General features: G+C 38.7%; 2 protein-coding genes across 2 annotated transcripts in view; one reads left to right on the top strand and one right to left on the bottom strand.

Annotated features, from left to right (window-relative positions):
- The window catches only part of LOC149692500 (protein LLP homolog), a 51,780-nt gene that overhangs the window by 25,147 nt on the left and 10,527 nt on the right, over window positions 1-16,106 (top strand). The window lies entirely within an intron of this gene.
- Window positions 180-13,910, bottom strand: LOC149692501 (uncharacterized). Its single transcript, XM_089868259.1, has 3 exons — window positions 12,770-13,910; window positions 5,138-5,418; window positions 180-1,427 (listed from the first exon to the last, which is right to left on the bottom strand). Exons 1-3 carry the CDS (start codon window positions 13,407-13,409, stop codon window positions 732-734), a joined length of 1,617 nt encoding a protein of 538 aa, XP_089724385.1. The 5' UTR covers window positions 13,410-13,910; the 3' UTR covers window positions 180-731.

Raw genomic sequence — 16,106 nt, 5'->3', positions numbered from 1 at the left:
CCCCCCTTTATCTCTTCATTTCCCCCCTTTCCGCGTTTCAAACCCTTGCCTAGCTTTATTACTAATTATAATCAATGAATAGATGGCATGAAGGGAAAGTGAAACCCAAATCAAATTATTAAACGAAATATACTTACCTATAATCATCTCCTTTAATTAATTTATATAGGTATAGCAAATTGACGCATTTTAAAAATTATTTTATTTACATAATAATCCAGTTGTTGTTTTGTTTATTTTTCGTTAGCTCTAATCATATAACGTTGGGTTTATCTTCTGACGTAGCTTTTTTTAATTAAGTTGCAATGGTGCGAAGTTCATTTAATTTATGTATACATCGCTAATTATTTTTCATTAGTTATTTAATTAATTTCTGAGCAATTTGGGGGGAGAGCAAAGCTAGTTTTGGTGTTCTAAACTATATATATTAAGGAAATTGGGGGTAAATAAGCTATTTATATTCGATTCCACTTAGCCTATTAAGCTGTAATTTCACAATCTAAGGTTTTTGGCGTTTATTTACAATTAATAAATATTTTATTTCGAAGCTATAGAAACACGGAATCGTTCAATCGATTTCGAAAGGTTAGACATACAGCGTTAGGTCTAAGCCGATGTCCCCGTCGTTCTTTTCTTGGAATAGAATTTTCCATAAGCAATAGGTATATGTCGATCCACGTTGGAGAAAAGGGAACCTTGCTCCGTGTGTAAGCGCGAGCGAAAATTGTCGCTTATGAAACGACAGAACTGGATAGTCTCTTATTGATCAGTTCAACGTGTTCCTTGGCTTTCATCCGGAGGTTGACGATGCTAGAACTACGAGGGTCCATCCCTCCATCTTCCGCCGTTTTTCCTCCGCTCGCAATGTCCCCGTTCTGTACGGATAAATTCAAGGGACTGCTACCCGGAGTTGCCGGTGGAGAGATGACGGAATTTGTAACGACGGACGTGGATGAAACGACCACGGACGAACCTCCAGAAGACGCTCCGCCACCGTTTCCGGTCGAAACCAGGGCGGCTAAAGCGGGTGGAACAGTACCACCACCACCGCGATGGGGTAACGATGCTAAAGGTGGTCCACCAGCTCCCGGTGCTGCTGGAGTTAAATAACTAGGATACGCCGCGTGGGGATGACTCAAAAACCCGGGTAGCGCCGCTAAAGACGTCCCTAATAAAGAGGAACTAAGCCACGGGTCAAGCGACAACGGTGGAGGGTTATGAGATATTGTCGTTGATGACGGGGAATTCGCTGTTAATGAAGATGAAACCGTGGTAGGTGAGGAACGATTAAGGGCGGAACATACTGAAGATACGACGGGATAATCCCTGTAATGATCCGGTGGCGAATGACCCAAACTTCTTAGGGCGTTCTGATTTTCCAATTTCTCTTGACGTCGCCATTTAGCGCGACGATTTTGAAACCAAACCTATAATAAAGAAAGAAAGAAAGAGGTAAAGAGTTAATCAGTTTCCATCGTAAAATCGCGTGGGGTTGAATTTAACAACGACTGAACCAAAGGAAAAGGGTGTGTTGCCTTTAATTCCCTTAAACAGGCGAGCAATTATTTTCAATTTAGGCCCCCTCGTATCGTGTATATGAAACAGCAGAAAAACGAACTTCCGATATGTTCCATTACCCCTTAATTTCTCTCGCAAACACGGAAAAGAGGAAACAAGATTGTAAAGACCGCGATGTTATACTGTTTCTCTTAATGCTACAAGGCCCTAAGCCTTACTCTCTGCATGAAAAAATACCTCCATCGGAGCTTGGTGAAACTGAAAAATAGGAGTTGAACTAAACTAGCGCGTGACGGGATGCGATGGAGGAAGGGAGGAGAGATCCTTAATAATATTAGAAGCTCTTTATTAGAAACATTTACCTTCAATTTCCTCTGAACTGATTACTCTCTCACTCATTACAAATCGACTCGCTCCCTCTCTCCAATGGGAAAATTACGTCGATGAATATTATTATTAGCCCCTCCTCTTACCTCACCTACCCACCACGCGCAATTTCATATTAGTCACGTCACTTCTGACTTGGGAAACTCTATCTTTATTCGCGCGTGAACGATGAATGCGACAGAAGCTTGATTAGGCTTAAGTTCAAACATATTTCTATTCACGTGGGATTGACGTACATTGAGCTAGGGAAATGAGGGGGCTGAATATCAGTCAAAAAACCAGGATTGAATTTTCTTGAACGATTTTTCTTAGAAGCCATAGCTTGGCACGCGTCGCGTGATCAGACTCCATTGGTCACCACTTTTGCCACCAATTTCTTCCCGATTTCTTTCTCTCGCTCCATGCGCACACCTTTACGTGACTCTATGTACGAACGCCCCTTTATATTCCCAAAACTTTCGGTAAACAGTAAATATATATTGATTCAATCAATATTCGTGTTTTATTGAAGGAGGAAGGGGGGAACGTTACAATTAGGGTACTAACTCGATAAACGCGTGAAGGTGGATAAAACATCTCTGATAAGGGAAGCATTGTCGGTGGGATTAAGTATTGGTAAAACTTTGCTGCATATTAGAACATGCAGTTAAGAGTTTAGCAGTAACCAACAATTGCTACTACTACTCAATACTGGCACGACAAAAAATAGAAGCGACACGTGGAATCTCATCGTCTCCACTGTTTCAAGAATTAAGCGAGCACTCTTATAGCCTCAATAGTAACCTAGTCAATAAAGTAAGACGATACAAGTCCCTCCAATATCTCAAAGTCCAACGCGAGAATTCCTTACGTCGCTTCTACATTTTCCTGATACTATATTCTGAAATTACGCAATTCGTCGATATAAATTTTCCAAGCACTCATGGAAATATTATTCAAATATTTTTAAAGAAAACATCGTACGTAACTCGTATAACGGAGCTAGAAAAGGCCAATATATAAATGGATTTCAAAAAGGGAAAAAAATGTTTTCCTGTATATAGTACAAATAAAATCACTTATTCAAGAAGCAAACCGTTTTTACACGGAAGAAGTCATGGAATTTTATATGAAATCCCTTTACGTAGAGTATACTGCCCTTATAAACTTATACAAAGGAGGGATTGTAAAGCGCTCTCGTTCAAATCGATTGAACAGTTTTCTTCAATCCTTGACTCGACGTCCGTCGTGGTGGTATACTCTCGTACCTTACGACTTAAGCTGGTTCACGTGAAGTCGAAAAAAAGTAAAAACTTGTGGGTGGGTTTGGGTTTGCGTTATTTTTCCTGGCGACAAAATGGCCTGAATTTTTCATGAATATTTCAATTCAAAGAAAGACCTCCTTTTTTGATCGGGGGCACAAAAACTTTATAAATCTATGCATTAAATATGAATTGGGTTTACGAGGAGTGAACTGTATACAACTATATATTTATTTCCTTGTTTTCTATATGGGATTTATTAAGGCAGCGGAAATAGCGAGCCTGTATTCAGGTTTGTTCAGAAAATCGAATTTAGTTTCTTACAATTTTGAAACGTAGTTTTTTTTTCTGATTCTGAAAGTCAATACTTTTATGGAGAATTTCTTTTAGATATTTACGATTAGTAGGTGCCTTCTAAGAAATATTTCTTTAATACGCGGCCATCTTGGAAAATGGCGTCCTGAAATGTATAACCAAAGCGTTATTTCTTCCGTATCACCCGATAATTGTTTTGAAAATGTGCTAAACCAAAAGTGACTTATTTGTGAACATAATTTCTTGACCTGAGCCAGTGCACTTTGGTAAATTATCAATTATTTATTATATTTTTTTCAGCATGCTAACCCTTAACAAATATGAATTAATTAATTAAAAGGAACTATTTAAGTGTAAAATTTGTCATGATATTGTAACGCTAACCGCGCGTGTTAACCTCGCCTCTTTTTCCAGCATCCATTTAAGTAATGAATTCGCTGTGACGTGCTTGTTAGTTTCAATGGTTAAACAAATTAGATTAACAACTTATATTAGTATAGCTGTTTAGTTTTTAGGTACTCGGCAAAAATGGGACGAACCTGACGCGTAATTATATTTCTCTTAATAATCCTTCGACTCAAGTCTCGCGGGAAAATTAGCTAAAGTGCCGAGTGAATGAAAAACCCGTTAAAATTTGGGTTACACCCTTTAACTGTAGTCTTACACCATTAACAGAAGCTAGTTAATTAAAGTTCTGTTGCAGCGTAACGTTTACAACAAAAACCACCTTGGTGTAGTGTAATTCGATACAATGACGCCTTGTAATTCAAATAAAATGCAATGCAATATAATATATTGCGTGTTAGTTAGTTTTTATATCAAAAAGCAATTAATTATAGCAGTTGTTTCTATTATTTCGTTCGATATAAGGATAAAAAATAAAAAAGGCGGGTAAAGTTCGTTTTTTTTAGGTACATACGTGCTGGACACGTGGTAATTTCCCATAATATTCGTCATGTTATAAGCGCAGATTGCGTCAAGTATAGAATTTTTAATATATCTTGTATAACAGCGCGCAACAATTAAGCTTAATTCGGTAAAAGTACCGCTTATCATCTCCTGGAAAAGACCGTGAGTTCTGAGTTTATACGATAATTACTTACACTATATACTCTGCCACGCTAACACGTGGTGTCGGATATAAACCTGTTTACTTACGCCGTATTATAACAGGTTTTACTGTGTTATTTTTGGGGTAATGTCCAACCAACTCCTCGCGCCAATACTGTCGCGTGATTAAGGGTCCCGGCACGCGTTACCTAAGTAGGCCATAGATTGGATGTTAATTTCCTGCTCAACAATTATTGTACCTTTCGGAATATCAAACCTATACAGGTATACCGCCACCCCCTATAGCGTTCACTCGTGCTAGAGTATGTCCATGGAGAATATATACACGCATGCAGCACGCGTCAAGTTATACTTTGTCAATACGGTTGGGCCGGTTGACAGACTGGCAAATACACTCGACAGAAACGTCTGTGTATATACCTAATTAAATTTACTTATTACTGCGTCGTAATTCAATTATTATATTATGAAAGATGTTATATAAATTTAGATTTTATCTTTCGTTAAGCCTTGTTTGAAATTTTTTGTAAATAAATTTACGCGCGCTTCTTCAAAAACCACGAGCAGATTTAATTTTTGATTGAATTTAAAAAAGGAATACTAACCTGAACTCTGACCTCGGGCAAGTTGACTTTCATGGCTAGTTCCTCACGACTGTAAACATCAGGATAGTGAGATTTTTCAAAAGCCCGTTCAAGTTCGTGCAGTTGATACGTCGTGAATGTTGTTCGATTCCTTCGATGTTTTTTCTTGGGTCCATCCATGTCCGAGCATCCCATACCCGATTCCGAATTGCCTCCCGAGTGACTTCCTTGTCCGTGCAATCCCGGTGAGCCTGACCTCGGGTCTGAGAATGAATCGTTTGACGCTGATGGGTCGTCGTTAACTAAATATGATAAATTTTAAAACGCATTTAATTTAAATCGAATTTTCAGTCATTTCGGCGTGAAAATTGGTTTTTAAACACCCTTTGATCAATTCAACATTAATGCAAAAATTAATAAATTCTTAATATTTATCCTTGAACGAAATATGATTATATTAGCAATATAAATTTGCATATTTAAAAATATTATTTCATCTTTACCGTGATTTAACGTCAATTCAATTTAATAATAATTTTCTCGCAAATTGGATCTAGTAATAATCTCTTTGAACTTGCCGACGCTATTTTTCCCCCTTCCTACGGAAAGTACGGATGATGGGTGATGAGAGAAATTTTTTATCGAGAAAATACAATTTAACTTTTCTCCTGTCTGTAACAGCTGCGACCATTCCCCTCCCCCCATTGCCCCACACCCCCTCTCTCCATCCCTGGCATCAAAACTAATATCGAAAATAAGTCATTAAAATCTGGAACCGAACCAATCAGGGTCCTAGTTTCCCCTGATGATCTGTAGCAGACGAATTACTTCATCTTTACATATTCTTCTAGAATCCCCTCGGAGGTACTAGCTAAGTATGGCAGCTCCTAGCTTCGACTGCATTAAGATCTAAGCGAAAATAAGCTGGGGTTCCACTAGTCTATTGTACTGTGTCATTTTTCTCTTGCGCAAATTGACCCCCCCTTTCGTCTATAAGGGTCACGTGTATCACCATCTATTAAATACTACGGCTTTTAATGGATGCTACATCAGAGAACTTTAAACAACTCTCTCCAGTGTCCTCTTCCTTCAATCTCCCTACTCGAATTTCGCCATCATGCTTCGCTACATCGCCTCTTAAGCTTCTTTTTCAATCGGGCCTTGGTTAGGGTATTTTATTAACAAAAGTGTTTTTAAAGCTTTTATGAATGTTGCCGTTGGAATACAATGAAATTGGGATGGAATAACTTCCCCCTACGTTTTCCCATCTTCCGTAAATTTCGTTTAGACATATTGTTGAATTCTTCTCTATTATAATCGTTAGAACCTATTAGCCTAGAGTGGGATTAGGCTTAAGTTATAGCCTCGTCTGCTAGCTTGTATAACACTAGTTAATCATAACTAAACTGATCTTGAAATTTTCAACGTTTTGTTGTAAAACCTCCATTGAGTTAGGCTTAAGTAATAGCGTGGTCTGCTTGCTTGTATTGGGCCTAAACTTCTTACGAATATCATTACTAAATATTCAAGATTTGGTGCGATAATTGAATATATTAATTGAATCAAATCAAACTAGTCCAACACGCAGTTGAACGACATAAAAATTCGATACTCTAATTCCATCTAAAAGTGTCCCCGATATTCCCAACGGGACCATTTAAACCTACATTCTCCTATTGAACCCAAGCCAATCACGTTGATGTAAACGGATCCCATTCTGTATTAGCATGATATTAGCATAACGGTGGTTAGCGTTATTCCCCTTATTTGGATTTCGGCATGTGCGACCGGCTAATTTGAAGACGTGTTGGGTTACACCCGTCCTAAACCCTAACCCTAACCATGGTGCTCATGGACCCTCTCATCCCTCCTTGGAAAAACCGTTTTTCCAGGCCAGGTTCTATATCCTATAAGACCCATAGGATATAAAAGAGAGAGGTATAAAAAAATTGGGTCCTTTTTTTGTGCCAGCGAGGTTTTTTTTTCACCGCTCCTATTTCTGGCTGGCTAGTTATCGGGGGAGTCTGTTAACAGTCAGATCGCATCAGCGTACGCTTTTCCACAACTTAGGGAGTCGAACAAACAGAGCTTTTCAAGCTTGCACAAACACGACGGACGACATCTTTTAGGAAAGGTGCCCACGGAGTTAAGCACAAAAGATTTCCTAAACCTTCTTAAAAATACTTTGGTTATACGTGTATTATGGTTTATCCCCTTCTAACATTTGGCTACTTATAAAAAGACTTTAGGAAGGATATAAGGCAAGAGAGAGAGAAAAATATTATACATATATTATATTCGATGAAAATAGGCTTAGAATATCGTGAGATTAGAAGTAAGTTTCTTGAAGTCGGGTAGTAGTTTTTGCATTTATTCTCCCAGCGATAATTTCAAAATGACTAAAACCGTAACGAAGTACTTGGATGAAATCTTCCACCAAATTAAGAACTCATTTACAACCTGAGAACATCCGAATGCAACTTTCTCAAGTCTTCTACGAGTTCTTGTTGAAGTAAACTACTTCAATTTTTGTACTTCCAAACTCCTACCATGTAGATTTAGCACCTATGGTTATTTTCTGAATAACCTTAACACACTCTATGGCTTACAACACTGCCCTAACTCAATATTTCGTCCGCTTAAAGAACCCCTGCACAGCGGGGGTTAAAACTTGGCCATCCTTTATGCCCCATTATTACCTATCCATGGGATGGTTCACTATTTCATATAGAAAGGTGTTTTTTCAATGGCTTTTCAATATACTTCCATGCAGCATTGGAAAAATGGGTCCTGCAGCAATGGGTGCTCGCGGGGCAATTACCACGAAGGATGTCAAACCTTCCCCCGTGATATTTTTCCCATTGTGCATCTCGAGTGTGTCAACGTTTTGTCAAAGGCCTAACTGAGAAAAAGGGTCTTGTATACTGCCGCGTACTATACGATGCTATCTTCAAAGTTGTCGGGATAACACGCCGCTCCGAACTTGGTTACGAATTTCCCGCGGCCATATGCCTCTAGTAGTCTTACCATCATCGACCCATCATCCATCCTTTTGCGGTACGGTATTGCCCCCTTCTTCTCCAATTGATGTTATGGGAACCTGAGATTAGGAAGGGCAATTTTCACCCGGTGGACAATGGTCGAATGAGGATTCGATGAAGGATGTGATTTTTACCAAACGGCGCCGGCACCGTTTACAGTTTTATAGCTTTATAATGGCGCCCCCATAATAACCCACTTCATATTTTGGCGCGACGAAAGGTCAAAGGTGAACTGTGGCTATCGTCAAGGTTTTGAGATATGCCAATTTGTTCCTTTACCAAAATTCTCAGATGGTCAGCTTAATTGCTCGTATATTCTTAAATATATTAGATAGAAACGTAATATTTTGAATAGAAAATATCAAAATTCAAGCGTAGCGTTGACCTCTACTATACGCACGTAGGGTTCGAGTAAATAAGCTTGAAAATCTCTCAATAAACATAATATTCCATTGACTTGTGCAGGACGTGAAATTGGCGAAATAGAACAGCTAGAAAAATGGTTTCTTTTATTTAGTTACAATACGATTTTGGTCTCCTGTAAAATTTCTTTTTGTGTCGCGGGTTAGAAACGCGTAAAAATCCACTCTCTATTGACTTTGGCAGAGATTTTTGGAATCTCTCTCTCTTGCTCTTGCTCTCCATTGAATTTGCAGAGAGAGAGAGTCCAGACCGTCTTCTTCTCCCATCCTAGCAGAGCTGCTAGACTTTACAATGTTAGCTTTCACAATTCCCTTTCTACTTAGATGTTCAGTTAAGCCTATTGCCATCCTATGACTTGAAATAAAAAAAAATAGAAATCGTCGTCCATTTTTGAGATTTTTACGGGAGCTTTATTTTCTTTAAACTCCCCGTCGACGTGACGTCGAGTGGCCGCCGGATTTAGGGATTCCTGAAAATCCTGAAATCCGAGGGGTCGGAAAGTTTCACTACAATAACAAGACCCATAATGTCGAAGAAATTAAACCTTAGAAACTTCAATATAGATACTATCCGACACCTTACCCGAGACCTATTATAACCTTAGAAAAACTGTACTATCCATTTTACCTTGGCTAATTTCGATCCCTTCCAAGAATACAACCGAGTATAAATACTCGTAAACATAATGTGACGTGATTTTTATACCATTTTTTAGAGTTTATTCCATACACTCAATTGTATTTAAATATCAACTTGGCGAACAAAGCAAAGACTACATATCTTTGATGGACAAGTTAAATTATGAGACGCGATATCCACGTGGAGAAAATATCCCTGGGTAATTATGAAAAGCTGCAAACCACTTTGTTATTCATGTACTTATTTCACAGTTGCATATTCAAGTGACAATTTATCCTATTCTTCATCCTAACGCTTCTGACAAAGGGTATTCCTTTTTTTTTTTCTTCAGGTATTTTTTGTTAAATCTAAGCCTCAAGTATAAGCGTATAAGTTTGTCAAATCTTTTCTTTTTATCTATTTTGCTTATTCTACAAGAAAATTCTGTCGAGGGGACAGATAGAACGCCGTCCGTATTGTTGTCCCCTAGATAAAAAAATCGCTTATCTCTTTGGGGTGTTTGGATTAGCCTGCTCTGTATTCCTCCATTTTTTTCTACTTCTTTAAATTCTCTTTCATCTTTTGTATAATAGGCGAATTCACCTACCAGGCCTATTTGAAATCGAATTATAGACCTCGTGTTTTGTTATCATTTCAACAGGGTATATACCGAAATTGTGAATGCGCCAATCTGACGTGACGCGATTTTTTAAGTTTACCTTACCCATTTAAAAAATTAAATCTCGATTAATTTAATAACTTAATATTTTAATTTATATGACTTATATTTACTTAACCAAAGATGGAATTATGTTTTGATTATAGTGATTTTAGTTAATGAATTTAAGACGTGACTAATTTAGTTAACTCTAGGCGACGGTAATTTTAGGCTACCAAATGCAATTAAAATATAATTGGCCATAAATTAACTGTATAATTATTTAATTACTTAAGTATGGGCTTAACCAATTTTAAAATAAATTTAATCTCAATTAATATTAATTTGGCACGCGACGCGTTAGGGCTCATAAAACACAGGCGAAACAGAGAACTCTAGATTTGATAAGATCGTAATTAAATAAGTTTATCACGCGATATTTGGAAACTCATTTACGAACTGAGCTGTTGGGGGGGGGGCAAGCAACGCCGGCAATCATAATTATAAGCTTGATGTATCACTGGTAATTCACGCTCTGTTGATTATAGACAGAAAACGTACGCCGTGCTATATACTCCCCTAGCAGCTAGCATGCTACAATTACACCCACTATATATTCCCGCCATATTTTGAACGATCCCTAGAGCCCCATGCGCGTGAGGAAATTGGTCCCATTTTACGACCAAAATTCAAATTAAACGAAAACGCTTTTTGTTCCTTTTTTTGGCGGGGAACCTTTTGTATCTTATCTGCAATCCTAATCTTGAACATAAATTTCAGTATAAGCTTGGTTGTAATATATAAAATTGCGTAATTTAATTGGATCACCTATTCATATGCATTGGGGGTTACAGTATCTGTTGGGTATTGAAGATTGTCGCCAAAGTGGATTCAGTTGTTGAAATTGCGTCGTCTGCTTATATAGTTCTAATGGCGTTGATTTAATTTAGTGAATAGGTTTTGCTTCTCTAGGTTTTTCTTGTGGTTGTACGTCATAGTCGCAACCTTTTTAGGATAATGTGAACCTAAGTTAAGCAGACGACGCGAAAGTGAGTGGCGCCTGTTAACCCTTGGGAATAGTATAGTCGCTTCATTCTATAGGCTTTATTTTAAGCGCTAACAAGACATACAAAGAACAAATCCATTAGCCGGCAATTTACAATAAATAATCTCATTTTCTCTTCTGGATACACTATGTTTAACGATACCTTATGTTTACCCGCAAGATTTACTGTGAGTAAACAACACGTTATAAGGTTTTTATAAGCTGGTAAGTGGATTATTTTATTAATGTTGTATATACTTAAGAGAAAAAGTATCAATGTTAAATATAGGTTACATTATAAAACAACTTAAATTGCTTGTTGACCCCGTAATTGCAGTTAAATTTCAACACCTAAAAGTGGTTGGATACTCTCCTTCCCATTGAATTATCTATTGGGATACTGATTCTGTTTAGTAATTCAGATACTATCCCACCCTTAAAGTATTTGCCGAATATTCACTAACCACTCGTATCGATTGGTGTGTAAGTTTTGGACAAGCGGTCGTCACTAATATTAACCCCCCTGGTTGACCCTTGGCTAAAACTCCTAATAAAATGAGTCATGAATACGGAGTGCTCAGCTATAGGCATAGATTGAGCCCCCTGAGTTTTACTCTAAGTAGAGCGTGCTTTCGTGAGCTAAACTCCGACAGGTAAATGAGTAAAAATGAAACAGAACTATATAGGGATACTCTAAACATGAATTAAGTTAATTATCTCACTAATATTGAATGTATACCAATAAATTTATTCCTGGAGAGAGGGGTTTCGCGCTTTAAAATTCGCCAAGTTTAAATGTACCAAATGTTAATCCAAATTTGGGGTCTATAGTTTGCTACACTTTTTTGATAAATTTTTATCCAACGTGTGCGACAACGTCTAGACATCAGACGCTAGAAAAATCGTCACAATTTGCTTTCAATTTTAATTTTTCAAAGTTGAATTGAAATTTAAACATTTAAAATTAGGGTTTTGCTGGTTTTTTCGGTTCTATTTTTTCTTCATTTAATTTAAATATTCATTGTTTTTAATTTTAATCTCGCGTACAGTTCAATATCCGTGATATAATTAAATATATTCATTACTCTTAGGTATGGCATGAAATTATTATTATAACTGCCAGTCTGAAAGCCGTATTTTTACGACATTTGACGTGCGGGTCCCCACGAGTCTCCACAAGCATGCACCACGCGCGTGCAGTCAGTGCGCTTTCAGTTTAGAACGAGCTCCTGTCATATAATTCCGTCGGGGACTCCCGCGCTCTACCCAATTAAAGCCATGATAGACCAAAGTATATGAAGAAAGAAAGAAAAAATAATAATCAGATATCAACCTGGCTCTTAAACGACCCTCTACTTAAGCCTATTTCGCTGCGGAATAATTTCTACACGAGCCTTATGAATCGATTCAATTCCTCCAAGAACTGTATTCGTAAAGTGCTTGTAATAATATCTTGGATATTCATGTTAAAATAGAATGATCTCCTGGTGTTGGTTTTCTTTTTTTTTCCTTGTCGGTGGGTGTATGGGTTCGAAGTCCCCAAAGACAAGTTTTCGTGCTAAAGTTTTCAGTTTTTTCTTTTTTGGTTAACGAATTGAATTAACCATTCGTGTCGATATTGATCGTATGTTTCTAATTTAAATTTGCATATTTATGATTAAACCAATTTACTATTCGCCGCCAATTATCGTGAAATTAACGTGAAATGTGTCAGATCAAACACGATACAAAATAGCAGTTCAAATTATTAATTTAAATATACTTAGTTCGAGGAGGTTTATGGTAATTTAGGATCCAGTAATTCTACTCAATTATATTATACGTCACACTCATGCAACCGAATTAAATCATGCTCTTAAAATGCTTACTGTTTTCGTTCCGATTCTTAATTTGAATATGAAGCGGTGAGATTGTTGTTGTATGCTGCGACGATCCATTTTGTCTATTATCATTTTGAAGTTGCGGTTGCAAACTGGAATGATTTTGTTGCAACGGTGACGAATGATGATGCGAGTGATGCCTCGATGACTGATGGTGGTGATGATGATGGTGATGGTGATTGTGATGATGATTTCTCTTGGACGCGGCTTTCAGTCCCAGAATGGCGTCAATCGAATGGGACGGAACCGAATGCGTTTCCCGCGTATCTTCCCCTCCAAGAATGTTATGATGAACATGATGGTGATTTCCCGATCCTCCGTTTTCTCCTCCGGATCCCGGAGCACCACCATCTCTCGGCATCATCCCCGTTGTCGCATCATCCCGCTCTTCGTCGGATGCCCTCGGCCGTCTAGGAGGAGATTTTCGTTCGGGACTGCTCGTTGTCGCGACTGTAATGTTCGTACCCCGTTGTAACGGCATCGTACTGCTGAGACCCGCCGGGTCTAGTTGCGACGGCGGTGATATTTGCGACAATTTCGAAGTGACTGGAGACCGGCATATCTCGACCGGCGTTACGGCGGCTCGGTAGAGTTCGTAATTCGCCGGACACTTGGGCTCCATAACCATGGCACGCTTTTGAGAGTCGATTGCTTGCACCCTTTTAAATCATGATTGACTCTTCGACGGAACTCGAGAGAACCAAGAGAGAGAGAGGGGAAACGGTAGAAAGAGAGAAGAGAGAAGAGAAAAAAATACCCGAGTACCGAAATAAAAATCTATTAAGGCTCTTCGTTACGCAATAATAGCGAAATAATTCGACTTTATTCGACGTGTAAACGTTACGTTATTGCGTTTGCGTATACCAGTGGTTGTAAGAGTATTTTTCCCCGCTCGCTCTCGTTCTCTACCTCGCGCCTCCTCGAGGAAAACCTCGCGCCTTCGTCGTCTGCTTAGTATCGTCTGCTACAGCGTACACTATTGGTTCCCCGGCGTTTCTCCCCTTGGCTTCGCCGCCTTTCGCGAACGGAATAGAGAGATTCAATTGGCGAACACTAGATTTCTCCCGCACTCGAACCAATGGAGAGAAAATGAAGGAGGCTAAGAGAGAAAACGGCCAGAGAGCGAGAGAGAGAAGGAGAGAGTATAAGTGAGTGAACTAACACACGCTGGAATGTACAAGCTAGGCGATCGAGGAAACTTTGATAAAGGGGGAGGGAATAGAATGATAAAATGCACTGGCTCTGATCTAACGGGCGTGATGGAGTGGTTCAGCCAACTTCCTGGAAATTAAGACGAGGCGCGCTTTATCTTTGCTGCTTTTTTATTTTGCTCCCCAATTTAAGGGTCCCCGAAACGATTCTCTAGCACTTTGTGTTTGTTCAAATTCTCATTCGTTCGGGAAAGAGGGGGAAAGCGATGGAGCTAAACTAATCAATAGACAATCAGTCATTAATTATACTAACTGTATTTTCTGATTAAACATCTTCAAAATTAAATACCGTCATTTGTTAGCGTGACCATTCTTGATAAATTACCAATATTTAATTATTGTTATTTCATTTTACGACCTTTAGAAATAAAACTAAATTAAGGTAAGGTTAATATCGTGTTAACTTAATTAAACCCAATTTTCTCCAAGAAAAATAAGATAGAGCTAGGGAACTGAAGCAATTAAATGGGACGAAACGATTTAAGGCATATGCAGCATTGTTAACAATTATTCATATATTCACAATTAACAGAAAAATAATCCGTTAAGCCTTTGTTAGCCTCATTTTTCTTAAGGGGAAGGAAACCCTTTTTTATTTCAAGTTATATAGGAAACTAGTAACGTTTCTACTTCTTGCGTATGAGTTTGATTATTAATTCGTGCACATATGCGGGAGAGAGAAAGAGGGAGAGTAGAAAAATATTCTGAACTAAGCCTTGGTCGGTATACGTGAGAAGCAAACAAACTACAGCCTTAATTAACAGTGGGTCTTTCTGGTGCTTTAATAGACGTTAATGGATATTTAATTGTCGATGCTGTAATAGACGAGAAAGAGCTCTCTCTCTCTCTCTCTAGAACTAAAGTCTCGTGCCCTAACTGCCTCTGATTATATTTCCCTGAGAATAATAATTCGACTAACGAAATTCTTACTGGCAGCTATTCGCCGCCGCGACAGCTAGCCCCTTGCGCTTTCCCGACCCCGACCCCTGCACCTTTTCCTTTTGAAGGGGGGGAGAGTGCTGTACACCACTCTTCTCCAATTACGGAACCCCGAAATTGAGCGGAAGTGGAAATATTTTTCCCTTCCCTTGCCCCGCGCTGATCGACCCAGGGTTAGTAGCTGCAACTTGTTTTGGAACTTGTATCAGCGCGGGTTATTTTTAATTATGCCCCCCACTTTAGATAAAGGAGCTAGGTAATTTTTCTTATGAAATTTTTCGAGATAATCATTTGCGATAGGTATTTGTTCAAGTACTGTTTAAAATAACCCCAAGTATTTAGTATTGTTGGAAAAGGAAGAAGTAGGTCTATGACACGCTTTAGGAATATTCCTGTATCTCTTATGGAAGCAGAGTTTAGAAGTTCCAAGTAGAGTTTGTGGCAATAAGAGCATTGTGGGTTGAGATAAGTTCCCAAAATTCCTCATCTTCCGAGCTCTGATTGAAAAGGTGCACATTTTTGCCCAAACTATATTTGAATTAATTTTAGACTAGTTAATCCACTCAACTCCAAGGGGTGGGGGTCAAAGGTCTTCCTATCTGATTCTTATCGTCATTTTCCGCTTCTCTTATATTGGCCCGTGTCCTTTTCCCCAGCAGCGTTGGCTCGCTTTTGGTACGCCATCTAGCGTATCTAATTAGCTATCAAGATTCCCTTTCACTATTCCAGCAGCAGTTTACTGTCGCATATCCTCCACCCCTGTACATGTATACGTTCCCTCATACAAGGACCCCTCTAATCGGAGGCGCGGTGTCGCGTTTATGTCCTGACACTGGCTTCTCGGACGACTGAACTTCGCTGGGGGGATGTGACCATCTACCCCCTCTTTTATGTCAGAGCTCTGGTTGCCCCTACAAGGGTGGTGTGGTACAAGCGCTAAATTGGGATATTATGATCGTACAATTACTCGCCTAGATGTTTCAACTTGGGCGTGAACCCCAGTACTTCCATGAGATCGGATAGTAACTTTTGAAAATATATTCAAAAGTTTATATAGAGTGAAAATAGCGTTTCTATTAAATACCACCCTTGTTATAAATTAAATACGAAGTGTCCGACACCTTTTTCTATATACCTATCCTCACTAACTTTTAATGATCTTCCACTCAACTGAA

Source organism: Phalangium opilio, unplaced genomic scaffold (genome assembly GCF_054372755.1).
Source record: "Phalangium opilio isolate 3A_F unplaced genomic scaffold, DU_Popi_V2 ptg000024l_1, whole genome shotgun sequence".
Taxonomy (NCBI): domain Eukaryota; kingdom Metazoa; phylum Arthropoda; class Arachnida; order Opiliones; family Phalangiidae; genus Phalangium; species Phalangium opilio.
This window is presented reverse-complemented; position numbering and strand designations above follow the sequence as displayed.

Excerpts from the sequence above, each read along its gene's own strand:
- LOC149692501 (XM_089868259.1), bottom strand. The coding sequence starts at position 13,409 with ATGGTTATGGAGCCCAAGTGTCCGGCGAATTACGAACTCTACCGAGCC. Across the intron at positions 5,419-12,769 it reads TAAGAATCGGAACGAAAACA|TTAACGACGACCCATCAGCG; the intron begins GTAAGCATTTTA and ends TATCATATTTAG. Across the intron at positions 1,428-5,137 it reads TGCCCGAGGTCAGAGTTCAG|GTTTGGTTTCAAAATCGTCG; the intron begins GTTAGTATTCCT and ends TCTTTATTATAG.